The following is a 13,073-nucleotide window of genomic DNA, read 5'->3' on the forward strand; positions in this document are numbered from 1 at the left end:
AGACTAGCAATTTGCCCGCAGAAGGGGTAGAAACTTAAAGGCTTAAAAGCTTCATTAAAGGCAACTGGTTAGCCCAGCCACCAGGCTAAAAACAAACCAGCTAAGTAAGTGGCAGTCTAGAAAGTGCAGTAAAGCCAAATAAACTTATGATCCAAGCATTCGAGGGTTAAAAACTTTGACCTTGTTAAAACACAAAGGTAAAACAACCAGGATTTAAAAGTGTAGTATAAGAATTTGGCTGTAAAACTGGATAAAAATGTCAATTCAGTAGCTGGTGATACACACAAAAAGCTGACACATGCGCAATATGGACTGGCAAAGTACATACACTTTAAAAACTTTAAAAAATATATTAAAAACAGTCTGTCAGTAATGGCATGAAATATTATTGTTGCCATTTGCTGAGAATTATGTGAATTAACTTCACTTTTAAGAATAGCAATACATAATGTTTATCTTAAAATGTACATTTATGTTATCAAACTAATTTCTTTTCTTTTTAAGCAGGACTGTTGATTAACGCAGTTTATTGACAGTCAACATGCATAATTGCATTGTAAAGACTGGATTTGATTTCCTTTGTTGTTCAGCAAAAGGTTACAAAGGGTGCACTTTAAATATACTAACAACAGAAGATAATCAGTCACATCTTGATATTAGAAAAGACTTGTTTAGTAGTAACGCACACTGATTCTCTGTAATCTAAGCAACAATAAACAGCCGGTCCACATGTTTTCCTCAGCGTCCTCCTTCAGTTGTTGCTCCTGGCTCTGAGCCAACGAGCGTATAGATGTGAGTACAGTATGACCGAGTGTACACACCGAGGGGCCACATCAGGGTACATTTTATGTATGTGTGAGTGGTTCACAATGAAGCCTGAACACGAGCATCATGTGTGCATGTGTGTCTCTGTGTGTGCACGCGTGAGTGTAGTACATTCCTGGAAAAAAGAAAGATTAACTTTTTTTATATATATGTATAAGGGTGCATACGGTACATGGACTCACAGTGAAGCAGACGCACACATGCACATATATACACACTCTTATGGGGTGACAGAGTGCACTGGCTGAGCTCAGATGAACCAATGGCAACCTGGGGAAGCAGGAATGTATATGGCGCTTGTCCAAGAGAGGCCGTCAGAATCCTCAGCAGGCAACCCCGGTTGTCTTAGTGAGCACAAGTGTGAGTGTGTGGGAGTGTGTGCGTCTGCACAAGAAGCTGGTAGGGGTGGTAATTGTGTAACTATATGAGTGTGTGTAATTTTACAGACAGTTGGTGATGTATTGTGTAAATGTATTCAACAAAACCTTCAATTTAACCCTTTGAAATTTCTTTCAAAAACATGGGAAGAAGGGAATTAGCAACTTTACATGAAATGGTCCAGAATTTGGGGAGAAATGAGTAAAAAGTTATAAAGAAAACATCTTGAAAATAAGTAACAAAAAAAAGACCCTGAAATACTAAAAAAGAAAATTCAGTAAAAATTTTAAATACATCTAAAATTCTAAGCATTATAAACATAATTTTCAGGATGTTTTTCCTTAGTTTTTTGATAATATCTAATAATCTCCCCCAGCTAATTTTAAGGTAATTTCCTCATCACATTTTTTTCTTTTTTTTTTTTTTTTTTGCAGTTTGTGGGATGTTTTCATCCATGTTTTTGATTGATTTTTGATTGAAATCAGACAAGGTTTCAGAAGTTTAAATGCTAATCAAAGGTGTCTGAACGCAGCACTGGAAAACTGTTGTCAATCCAGGTGTTAAAGGATTTAACCTTTTGTTATTATCTGAAACACAAATTAAACTGTATGAGGCTCTCCCTTTCTTTCTTGCAAGCACAGCCATAGGGTTGGCCCAATGACCACATAATTATTAGGTGTCAGCAGCGTTACTGTGACATTCTTGATGTAAAATCCATTACAGCTACAAGATGCCATGGGACATGTGTAGGTGAAGAGTTCCCTTGCAAGTGGGCAGTTACAAGCAGGACATCTGCCCCCTAGGGAGGCTATAGGGAGTGACGGAGGACACTCACTCATAGTGCCACTCATCCCACTAATCCCAAAAATACAGCATGATGTCATGCAGATTCCAAGCGTGAACTGCAGTAGCAGAAACAGGGTCATGTGTGCACTTGACTAATGCACAACTGAACAAGAAAAAAAAGAGAGGGAGAGTAAGGAGAGGAAAAGGAGGAGAGTGAAGGGCTGTTTAAAATATTCAACCCCCCTTCCATTAACTAACGTGTAGGGATGGGAACACGACCTACACTGTACATCTCATGAGGGAGAGAGAAAAAGAGGAAGAGAGAGATGGTGCACTGTGGGAGTGGACCTCTTTCATCCAGTAGCCCTTGAATCCAGCTCAGCATTTTCTCAGTGATGTCATCTCTTTTGCACTCTCACTTCACCCTCTTCACTTTCTCCCTCACCTCCATCTGCTCTCTCACTCCATCCTTCCTGGGCTTTCTGCGTCTCGCACGCACATGTTCACAGCCCCCCACCCCACCCCTCTGCCCATCCTGCACTTACAGGACGCGCTGTGCATTACAATGTACGATGCATCTTGTTCAGCACACATAGATCCTTATAAATCTCAGCTACCTACAGTGAACCTGAGTTCAGCTGAAGCAGGATGTGTGGGGCTCGGTTGTTTCGGCGCATACCTCTCTCCATCCATCGTCCTCTTTCTTCACACTCCAGCCATGCAGCATCATATGACAAGACACGGAGAACATTGTGTTAACAAACAGGGAAATGGCTGCCAGCTGCATGGACAGGGCTGGACGGGGGGGTGGGGGGCATTGTGCTTACAGCTCTTTTTATTGGGAATGAGGAGAAGGGAGCGGTATGGGGAGAACATTGAAGAGAGGAGGGCGAGAGGAGGAGTGTATGTAGCTCAGGCACACAAAAAAACCTCCCTTTGAAGTAGTAATTATTTTTTACAGCAGTGGAGTTAGTGCAGAATATTTATAGTGTAGACAGGTTTGGCTCTACTGGAGAAAATTTAAAGAAAAAAAAAGACTTCCATGAGGGAAAAGTGTAAAAACACTGACAAGTCTGCACTCAGCTTTGCAGTTTCAGCTTTAAGCCTTCTGCAGGAGACGGTGATCTGACCGGTCTGTGCCAGCAAGGACTGGTCTGATCTGCTTTGAAGGGAGCTTCAAACACCTGCTTACATAAACCGTAACTACTAACAAATTCATCGAATCACTGACCTTTTTAATCCATTTCTTACTAATTGTTGTCATCTGTAAATCAACACAACATCACTATACATTTAAAGAGTATTTTTATTCAGAAGTGCCTAACAGACAGGCAGCGGTCAGCAATGTCACCTCACAGCAAAAGGGTTAAAGGTTTGACCTGCTGGCTGACTGGGGGTCTTTTGTTACCCCCTTTTCCACCAACATGGAACAGGTTCCAAGCAGAGCATTCAGCCTTTTCGACCAAAAATAAATTGGTTCAGAAGCCAAAAACTTAGTTCTGAGTCTGTACTTGCTGCCACCTGAAACACTTTCCGAAAACACCTTCAGCCAATCCTGAATTTAGCATTAACTTGTCACTTATCTTGTTACTTAATATTAAGTTTACTTTTACACCTGTCTTCACATCAGCTGGTATAGGCTCCAGCTCCAACTCCAGTCAATACATTTTTAGTAATAGAAGTTGTAAAGTATTCTACTTTATTCCATTCTACTACTTACTAATCACTAACAACTACTAGTATTTTTAACATCACAATTTACAATTAATCTAGAAAAGTTACAAAAAAAGGTCTATGGGGTAAATAATGTGCCAAGGTGTATTAAAAGACATCACAATAGAACGTGTTCTTCAAAAAGATTTCCCAGGGGGACAATCCCCTCGTCCAGAAGTCTGGGCTAGGCTCCCAGTGTTAAATCCTAAAAATGCCCTGCTCAATGCTGACCGTGAAGTTGCTATTTTCATTGCGTGTCACTCTGCCTCTGTCTCCCCTCTTTTCCCATCAACTCTGATTCACCTGGGTCTTGTTCTACATTTTCTGGGTTGAACACAAAGGACAGTGAAGTGAGTTGAGTAGTCAGGGCAGCAAATCAATTCAAATGTGATATAATGTTAAAATGTGTCATTGTTCTAACGAGGATTGACTCCGTCCGGTTCAGTCTGCTACGCAGTTCTTGCAGCTCTTTTCAGATAAGATTTCAAAGTCAAAGTGCTGCTACACGAGGAGACACCCGATGGTCCTACGGTTTGAGTCTCACCTCATGTTCTGCAGCCTGGATGATGCATCATGACGTGTCTCCACAGTGACCTTTCTCTTTAGGGCTCACTTCATGAAGTGACACTTATCACATCAGACTCCATCACCTTGTAATTAAGGAGCTTCCTAATGATGTATGTGAGAGATGGGGGTCACCTGGCGTCTCCCTGTTGCAAGGTCCAGCCTCCTACTGATGATCTGAAATACAAGACCTCTGATAATTTTTATTAACAACAACTGGAAACCACAGTAACAGCAGATATTATTAACATATAAACTGCTCCAATCTTGAGGAATGTTATTTGGCATTTATCTCTCCTCACAAGTTTTTCATGTAAATGTTGCATTTTAGGGTCAAACTGTGTTCTTTTCTGGAAACAGAAACAATCATCTGTTTTATTCACATCCAAACACTACGCAACTTTGGCAGGTCCTCCACAGATGTTAACACTTAAAAAATGAAAGCCTGTCCTTCTTTAACTCATGTAAAATTGTTACTGATTAGAATAATATGCTAAATTATCTTGTCAGCAAAATGATCATCATGGGTAACAATCAAATCATATAATCTTTTTTTGTAGAATAGAAATCGTTTAGAGAAACACATTACCTCCATAAAAATTCTAATCACTCAGAGAGCAGTCTGTCGAGAGAATATCACGTTACATTGTGAGTCTCGTTCTCTATGACCTCATTTATTGTTTTACTCCTTCCACCTCCAAATGTTTTTCTTTTTATCAGTTGTGCCCATTTACTTGTTATTTATAAAGAGCTAAAATTACTAAGAGACATTTATCTGTGTGAGCAAGAGATGAGCTCATTAACCAAGTGGGTCTCAGTGTCTGTTCACAAGCAGTGTCCAAAATGTCCAAAACACTAAAAAACCACTGCGGTCAGCCGGTCTTAAAGGCACAGTTCATGCCATAATAAATACATTTGTTTTCTTTTACCTTCAGTGCTGTTTATCAGTCTAAATTGTTTTGGTGTGAGTTGCAGAGTGTTGGAGATATCGTCTGTAGAGATGTCTACCTCCCCTCCGACCAAATGGAACTACATGGCATTCAGCTTTCGGAGCTTATATCGCCAAAAAAAAAACATTTAAGAAACTCTGCAGCAATGTCTCTTTGTAGAAATCATGATCCGGTTTCAGTAATAATCCACAGACCTTGTTGTGAGCAGTTCCATGTAGGAACTACTTTCTTTCTGCCCAACTACACTTGCCAACTGTATTGTACCTAGAAGGAAGTGTGCATCAACTCACAGATGGGAGGTTCGTGACAGCGCTCCTCCTTGGCTTAGCTGTTAACACTAGCCAGCTCAGTGGTGCTACATGAGCTAGTGCAGTGATACAGTTGGTGGGTGTGGTTCAGAAAAGAAATAGATCCTATATGAAACTGCTCACAACAAGGTTTGTGGGTTATCTTGAGTAAATGGGTCATAATTTCTGGAAAGAGATATTGCTGTTAAGTTTTTCAAGTGTATTTTTTGGGTGCTTTCCATCTAATTCCATTATATTCCAGCTGTAGACATCTCTACAGCTGATATCTCCAACACTTGGAAACTCATATCAAACAATCTAGATTGATAAACAGCACTACAGGTTAGAGGAAAATATGTATTTTTAATTTGGCAGCAGTAAACAGCACCTCAATGCCAGTTAACAGTACGGTATGCAAGTGCATGTGATTGACTGAAGGCACAGGGTGTCCCCGTGACAAGGAACAACAAGTTGGCAAACACCAGAGCTCGATTTCTCATTTTTCATGTGGGGTCTGTTGAGGCCAGTAGGAGAGCGAGAACAGGAATTTTGTCTCCCTCTCTGTTGGTGAAGCAGCTGTTTCTCAGGAGGTCTGGACTGGGCAACAGAGAGAGAAAGAGGAAAGTAAAAAAATGTGAGAGTAAGGCCGACTGAAAAGAAATGGAGTGGCTGTGTAACAAGAGGCTTGTTTCGTTCCAAATCAGATTGCTTTATAGCGATGCAGGGGGTGAGTGGTTCCAGGCAGCAGACAATGGGCCAACAGGATCAATATTGACATTCTCCTTAGTGATAGCTGAGTTGGCTTGGTGAGGTCAGGGACTGGACCTTTGTATTAGCTGGCCAACATTAGTGGTCACGGCTGGGGGACACTTACTGTAACCTTGGCCTCTCAGCATAATGGAGGGTCTGAGCGAGCCCGAGAGAGATCCCTCCCCTTTATGGGCCTTATTACCGTAAGAGAGCTGTGTCCTCCAGTGGCCCGACTCAAACACAGATCCTTTTTTTGTCAAAACAGCTACCAGACCACGCTGGCACACGCGCAAGCCAGCTTGTGTGGCGAACAGCGTCTCGAAGTGCCAGTTGTTGAGCGCAGCAGCCGTGGGAGATGAGGCTAGGGAAACACAAGAGAAAGTAAGCAGAGCGCTTTTGGACAAGTGACCGTTTATTAGTTCTTATTCCAACAGCACTTACAATTAGACAGATTCACTGGCAAGTCCCGCGTGCTAGGCAAAAACACACACACACATAAACACTGGGTATAATCTTCTCTCAGAATTATGGCAAGAGGTGCTACCACAAAATAATAAAACACTCCAGCAAATTCCATGTCGTTGCTTTGCTGAAACAACATCTCAATTGTTGTTTACCTAAAGTGGTCAATTAATCCGAGGCAAACTCATAAAAGAGGAAAGGATGTGGGTTGTCCAGGTAGTCTGATCCAGCTGGCTGAGAGTCAGGGCTACTAGGGATGGCACACTATACTCCTCCCCAGCGTGGAAGAGGAAGAGGAGCGTAGGAGAGAGAGGGAGACATATGAGAAGGAAAAAAAAAACTCCTGAGGAAAGAGAAGTGACAAATAAACAAGGGGTGCGGAGGTGCTGGTGGCAAAGAGGAGGGGCAAAAGGAGGAGATGGTAGATCAGGAAGCGTGGGAGGAGGAAGGAGAGTAGGTCATCTGAGGTGATGGTGATTCTGTACGGTGGGCTGGTTTCATGAAAGATGGAGCCCGGCCACTCTCCTCCTCCTCCTCCTCCTCCTGCTCCACCTCCTCCTCCTCCTCTGATTCTGTTCTGGCTCGAGTTACTGGACCGAATCCTCGCAAACTCACATGCACACTCACACACACCAAACACATGTCTCCGGTCTCCCACACACATGCTCATTCTTCTTCTACTACACACTTGTGAGCACTATCTTACAGAAATAGAAGTGACATCACAGCAGGCGCGTTGTAAATCAATATATGTCGCTCCCAATGAAACGCCCACGCGCACATATGAGCGCAGAGTTCCCGGCCATCAGTGGGCTGCCTCAGAGTCCGAACCACTCCGTGACCCCTCCTCTCCTGGGGTCGGGTTTCTGCCTCTGCTTCTCGTCCTCCATGAACTTCTCCTGCATCTCTTCAATGGAGCCCTCCGCCGACGTCGCATCCTTTTGCGGGAAGATGTCAGGGAAGGAGAACGTCTGGCCCTGAGCCTGGGATGCAAAGGAAAAAAAAGCGCAAAATGAACAAAGAAACCAGCGTGTTCTGGCCAAATAATAAGAGGAGAGGAGTTGTTAATTTTAAATAATTTCAACAAAAAAACCCCAAAAAAACAAAATGCATTTTCCTTAAAACATTTCCTTTCCTTTGCAGAGAGAAGAGAGATACTGATTTGGAATTCAGGACACTGTTTCTCCCTCTATATTCCTCTTGCAGTTATACAAATGCTCTCTTTCTCTCTGGCATTCAATTTCTCCAACTCTCTCCCACATTTAATCTCTCATCTCTCTCCGTTTCTCTGGTCTTGATTTATTCAGAAGGAAAGGATGGTATCCATTATTTATTCCATACCAACCCATCTCTGGCCATGGCTAATGCATCGCTGGCCCAACCGTAGTCTGTGTCAGGCTGCCGTAGAGTACAGTACAGTACACACAAATGCATGCCTGCACGCCTGCGCGCAAAAAAAAAATAACAGGTCAGTGGGTGCAGGCATGCACACATATCCATAGCCGATCCCTCTCAGCCTCTCCCATGGACACCTGGCAACAAGAATTCACTGTTATCAGTCTCAATAGGAGCCAAATCATTGTCCTTAAATGACTCAACTTCATGTATAAGCTGGATCATAACTTTTAATGATCAAACTGCACTCACATGTGTCAGTTCTAATCGCTTTGGATTTTGAGCAAACTGCTAATCCTTACAAATGTTCCCAAAGTGATTAATGACCGCTAGCGTTGTAGTTCACGCCAAACAACAGCTTCCCCTTCATAATGACAAATAGCAAAAATGTCATTATGTGACTCGTAATCTTCTCAATTATTTTATATCGAGGCGTACCACTATAAAATGAATTGCTTCCATGAACACAATTGTCAATCAACTATTCTGTTTAAATATGTGAAATATTTTGTTTGGGGTCAGTGTGTAGGCGTTAAGGAATGGTCTGGCTCTGATGTGAATGTTACTTTGTCTGTCTCCAACCCCCAAAATACCAAGAGAAACATGCATATAATTACCACATAGCATGGTTTAATTCCCAAAGGGGGAGACAACATGAAGCTCACTCAGCCAAAGATAAAGAATGGAGCTGGCCTCGTCTGCTCCAAAACCTGCTCAACTGCGACAACCTACAGCAGGAGTCCTGGGTACCATTATTGTATTTTAAGACTGCATGTATACAGTAAATGTCAGTGCTCAGGGTCATGTTTGCAAGTGTTGTGTTATGACCAGGTAAGAACATAATAACCGTTAACAAAATAAGATGAATAAGGATTGGATGTTTGGTGGACTTTAGCTTGTAAAAACAGTGACTGGATAAGCGCTGGCTAGAACTGACACATTCATGTTATGAGATGCTTCGTTCCTAAAACACGACCCAATAATCACTGAATTGAGGCTGTGCCACATTTTGCTGAGGAAAAGCACATTGTTTCTGGTTTAACCAAGATTCACTGCAAAAAATAAAATAAAATAAAACAGATTTTTACAAGTAGACTGGTTTTAAACTATTTTTTCTTTAGTTTTATATCTCCATGCATAAAAAATATGTAGTGTTTGCTGCTGCTAGAGGACACTGTTAACAGGAGAGGCTTAATGTGAAACTAGCAACATATAATTCTTCTGGTAACTCAAAGTGGAGAGGAAAAATGGAAATGCATACGAGTTGACTCCCTTAACTGGTCAGAGCCAATTATGTTTTTAAATGTACATGCACAAAAAAATCCTATAACAGTCAATTTATACACTTAATGCACTTGTTAATCAAAATACTGCAAACAGTATTCACTGTTTTTCCTTGTTCACCTGTGATACAGAGTGAAGTCTGCACTCTTGACTTTCTCTCTCAATGAGATATTTTAAAATCGTGGGTCTGTAGACTGACTTCTTGTCAGGCAAGAGCAGGGGTTTAATGCTGCTCGAACACACTGAACAAATCTCAGACCATTTTTTTCTCTACAACAGAGAATTAGAATACGCTGTTTGCATAATCCGATCGCAGTTAATATTTCTTTTTTCAACGCATGAAGATGCACTTATTTATAAAAATATATGTCATGTAAGAGAGACGATAAAAACAGATGGAGTATTCAAAGTTGTTATATTGAAATTTAAGGTGCGTTGATGGATTCACGTCATCAGCTCATGCATTGAGATAAAGGTGAAAAGGTGAAATAAAGGTGTCACCTTTAAAGTTGCCAGCAGTCGGCCCAGTAATAAAAAAAAAGAACAAAACATAATTTCATTTTATAGTTATAGTTTACCAATGTATGAAAAACGTGTATGTTATCTACCCAAAGCAGTGGGTTTACGAAAAATGAGGACAGCTGCAAAGGTACCTAAGGTGCCATCCACACCTTTTCACAATGGAAATGAAGAAAATGTATACAAAACTGAACCAATTCAGCCTGCACTATATGCCCTAAATGTACTATAAAACATGACTCGCGCTCAGCCATACTTTAGATGATGTGGAACAGTCTGATTGCTTTACCGACATCCAGTCAAATAAGTTTGTGCATTTGGGTGGAGTCAGTTGATAGTAATCATATATCTAGATGTCCGGAAAAAATCATGTTATTTGGAATAGGGAGCATCCAAACAGGTTTATGTTAATAACAAAATATTACAAAAACCCCCACAAATTACATACACTAAGCTAAACCTCGTGCTGCAAAATATATTTTCAATTATCTTTTTTTGTTAAATAACATTGTTTACAGTTTATTTCTATATAAATCCTTTTTTGTCCCTGTAAAAGCAAAAAACAATGAGCCCCATTAGCCACTCTCTATTTTCTTTGTAATTGTTGGAGAGACCACAGTCCACCTTCCACCAGCATTTCTTAGTTACTGACTAATCCTAATTAGAGGTTTTGAGTGAAAAACAAGACACCCTGGTGGGAGAGACTGGCTGGGTCTTAGCCTACACAGATCCACAGGTCATTGCATTAAGATATTAACCACAACCCAGTCTTTATGTGTGTGAGCTACAATCGAGCCTCATGTCCAATCCGACAATACTGGCATGACCGGGCGTCTAACTGCATCCAACCATCCAAAACACAACTATTATGGAAACGACTATTTTGGTGTGATACTTTACACAGACTTGAATTCATGTTTCTCTCTAAACCCTGACCATTTGAGTCTAAACTCTCTGATACCAGCTCTGAGGAGCAGCTAGAGCAAAAATATGCACAACCTTCAATCAAAAGAAAAACCACCCTGTTCTTGTGTTCCTGTCTTGCGGCAACGCCTGTACTGCAAACTACAGGAGGTTTTCTAGTGAGTGCAGTAATGCAGGAAGAGGGGCAAGAGTGCAGAGCGAGTGAGGAGGAGAGGGGTTAGTCAGGCTCAGACAGAGAGCTGCCAAACACCAGAGAAGCACCTGGAAACCGAACACCCTGCCAAGGCCCTCAGTGTCTCTCTGCACTCGCACACACTGCCATCGAGGAATGCATAATCCTGAACACAAACACTGGACCAGGCCAAGGGAAGTTTGCTGCAGGAGTAAGAGGAGGAGCGGTGAGAAGGAGAAGGAGGCAGCAGGGAGAAAGATGGGAGTAGGCGATGTGAGGACGTGACTTTGGAGGAGGAAGAGGAAAGCGGGGATGACAGAGGAAGGGGTCTACCACAGTGCTATAAACACCAGACCTGGCAACGGGGGGGAAACAATGAAGCAGTGAGCCAAACAAGACTTCACCCAACTTGAACCAAACGTTGTCGCATGACAATTCCCAGTTATACGGCGCTGCGCTGGACACCTTGTGTATACACACGGCGAAGATTAATATTGGCCTCAGAGAGTGCGATTCACAAAAACAACAAAGCCCTAAGATTGAAATCAACAAAGCGCCGAGACTCGTTAAACAAGTCTTATTGTTGGCAGCGGGCCACACCCTGCATGTTCGTGCGTGTGCGCGCACGTGTGTGTGTGTGTCAGGCGTCTGCCGGACACATTTCCGCATTGAAAGAAAGTGCTCGCATTTATATTTTTGTTTGAAATATATACATTGCACCACAGCAGAGACAGAGCCTGTGTCCCCCAGGTCGCCGCATGCTCCGAGCCAAAACGATCTTTCCCGTGTGTCTGTCTGCCTCTCGCTACTTGTGTATTTGTGTGTGTGTGAGAGAGAGGGAGTGTGTGTATGAGTGCATATTGAGTGATTTATGGTGAAGACCACAGGCCTGGCCAAAGAGGACAAAAGTGGAGAAAGACAGTAAGGCATTATGCAGGGTTTTTTTTTCTGTACCATGCTTCCTAGACGACAAATTGTAGGAGTGAATATTTTCCCTCGCTCTGCCATCATCTTCACCATGCTACCCAATTCAATCAAGCTGCCATCCAGGAATACTGGGACGAGGCCCTGCGCTTCTGGTGATGTAAACATACTCCTCTTACGCACATGAACAGCCCATTACACCCACAGTTTCCCTCTCAATGGGAAAAGACGGAGAAACACTGGGGGGGTTAAGAGGGGAAGGCAAATGTTGTCATTGACTCACTACCAACCTGTCTCACTTTCCCCATCTGTGTGTATGTGTGTTTCCTTATTAAGCTCTAATTTAATGTCTTGCTCTGTTCCAGGATGTGTGTATTTAGGGTGTCTGTCTGCGCTGTGTCATTTGGGGGACCACTGTCAGACTTTTTAACCGGTTGATTGGGGACATCTGTCAAATTATGGACAACAAATGTTGTCCCCGCATTGTTTTCACTGCATTCGGAAAATGGTTTGCATCTTTATTGTAATGTGCTGTTCGCTTATAGTTGGTAATAGCCTTGAAGGCACAAATGTACTTTAGTGAAATGTCCCTAAATCAACTTGGTTTTATGCATGTGTGTGCTCATGTGGACACAACAGTCATACACAAACCCCAAGTAATCCTGTTTGCAGCCCCAGAGGGAAGGAGGAGGAGAGTGAAAAGAGAGAAGACCGGGCGAGAGATGGAAAGAGACACACAAAGGACAACTGTATTCTATCTGATTGACCTTTGCTTCTGATCTGTAACAAACTAAGCACGCAGTCGTGACTCAAAAACAGCCGTAGGGGGAGAAGAAAAAGACCTGGTGTGCGTTTGTGTGTGTAACAATTTCCCTGTAAGAGAGGAAAAAAAAAACAGAAGAATGTTGAAAGAATGGATGAATTTGTGTCCGGCGACCTTGGAATGCATGTGAAATCAATACTGGGAAAAATGCGAAGGGGGTGACTCTTTTATTATTCATAAGCTTAGATTTAAGTATGAAATATGAAAGCCATAGTTGTTCTGGCTTGATGTGTTAAAATGTCTTTGATGAAAACAGGAAGGTGCTGGTGTGCGGCGCTTTTCCGACCTGGAGCTGAATAGAACATTATGGCACAGTC

The 13,073-nt window shown here is 42.2% G+C and overlaps 1 protein-coding gene across 1 annotated transcript in view; it reads right to left on the reverse strand.

Annotated features, from left to right (window-relative positions):
• Positions 1-6,647: 6,647 nt before the first annotated feature.
• The window catches only part of mrpl23 (mitochondrial ribosomal protein L23), a 42,017-nt gene continuing 35,591 nt past the window's right edge, over positions 6,648-13,073 (reverse strand). Inside the window, exon 5 of the mRNA XM_042495423.1 lies at positions 6,648-7,698. Coding sequence (XP_042351357.1) covers positions 7,534-7,698 — 165 coding nt within the window. The 3' untranslated portion in view covers positions 6,648-7,533. The remainder of the gene's footprint in view (positions 7,699-13,073) is intronic.

Source organism: Plectropomus leopardus, chromosome 11, assembly GCF_008729295.1.
Source record: "Plectropomus leopardus isolate mb chromosome 11, YSFRI_Pleo_2.0, whole genome shotgun sequence".
In the NCBI taxonomy this organism is placed as follows: Eukaryota; Metazoa; Chordata; class Actinopteri; order Perciformes; family Serranidae; genus Plectropomus; species Plectropomus leopardus.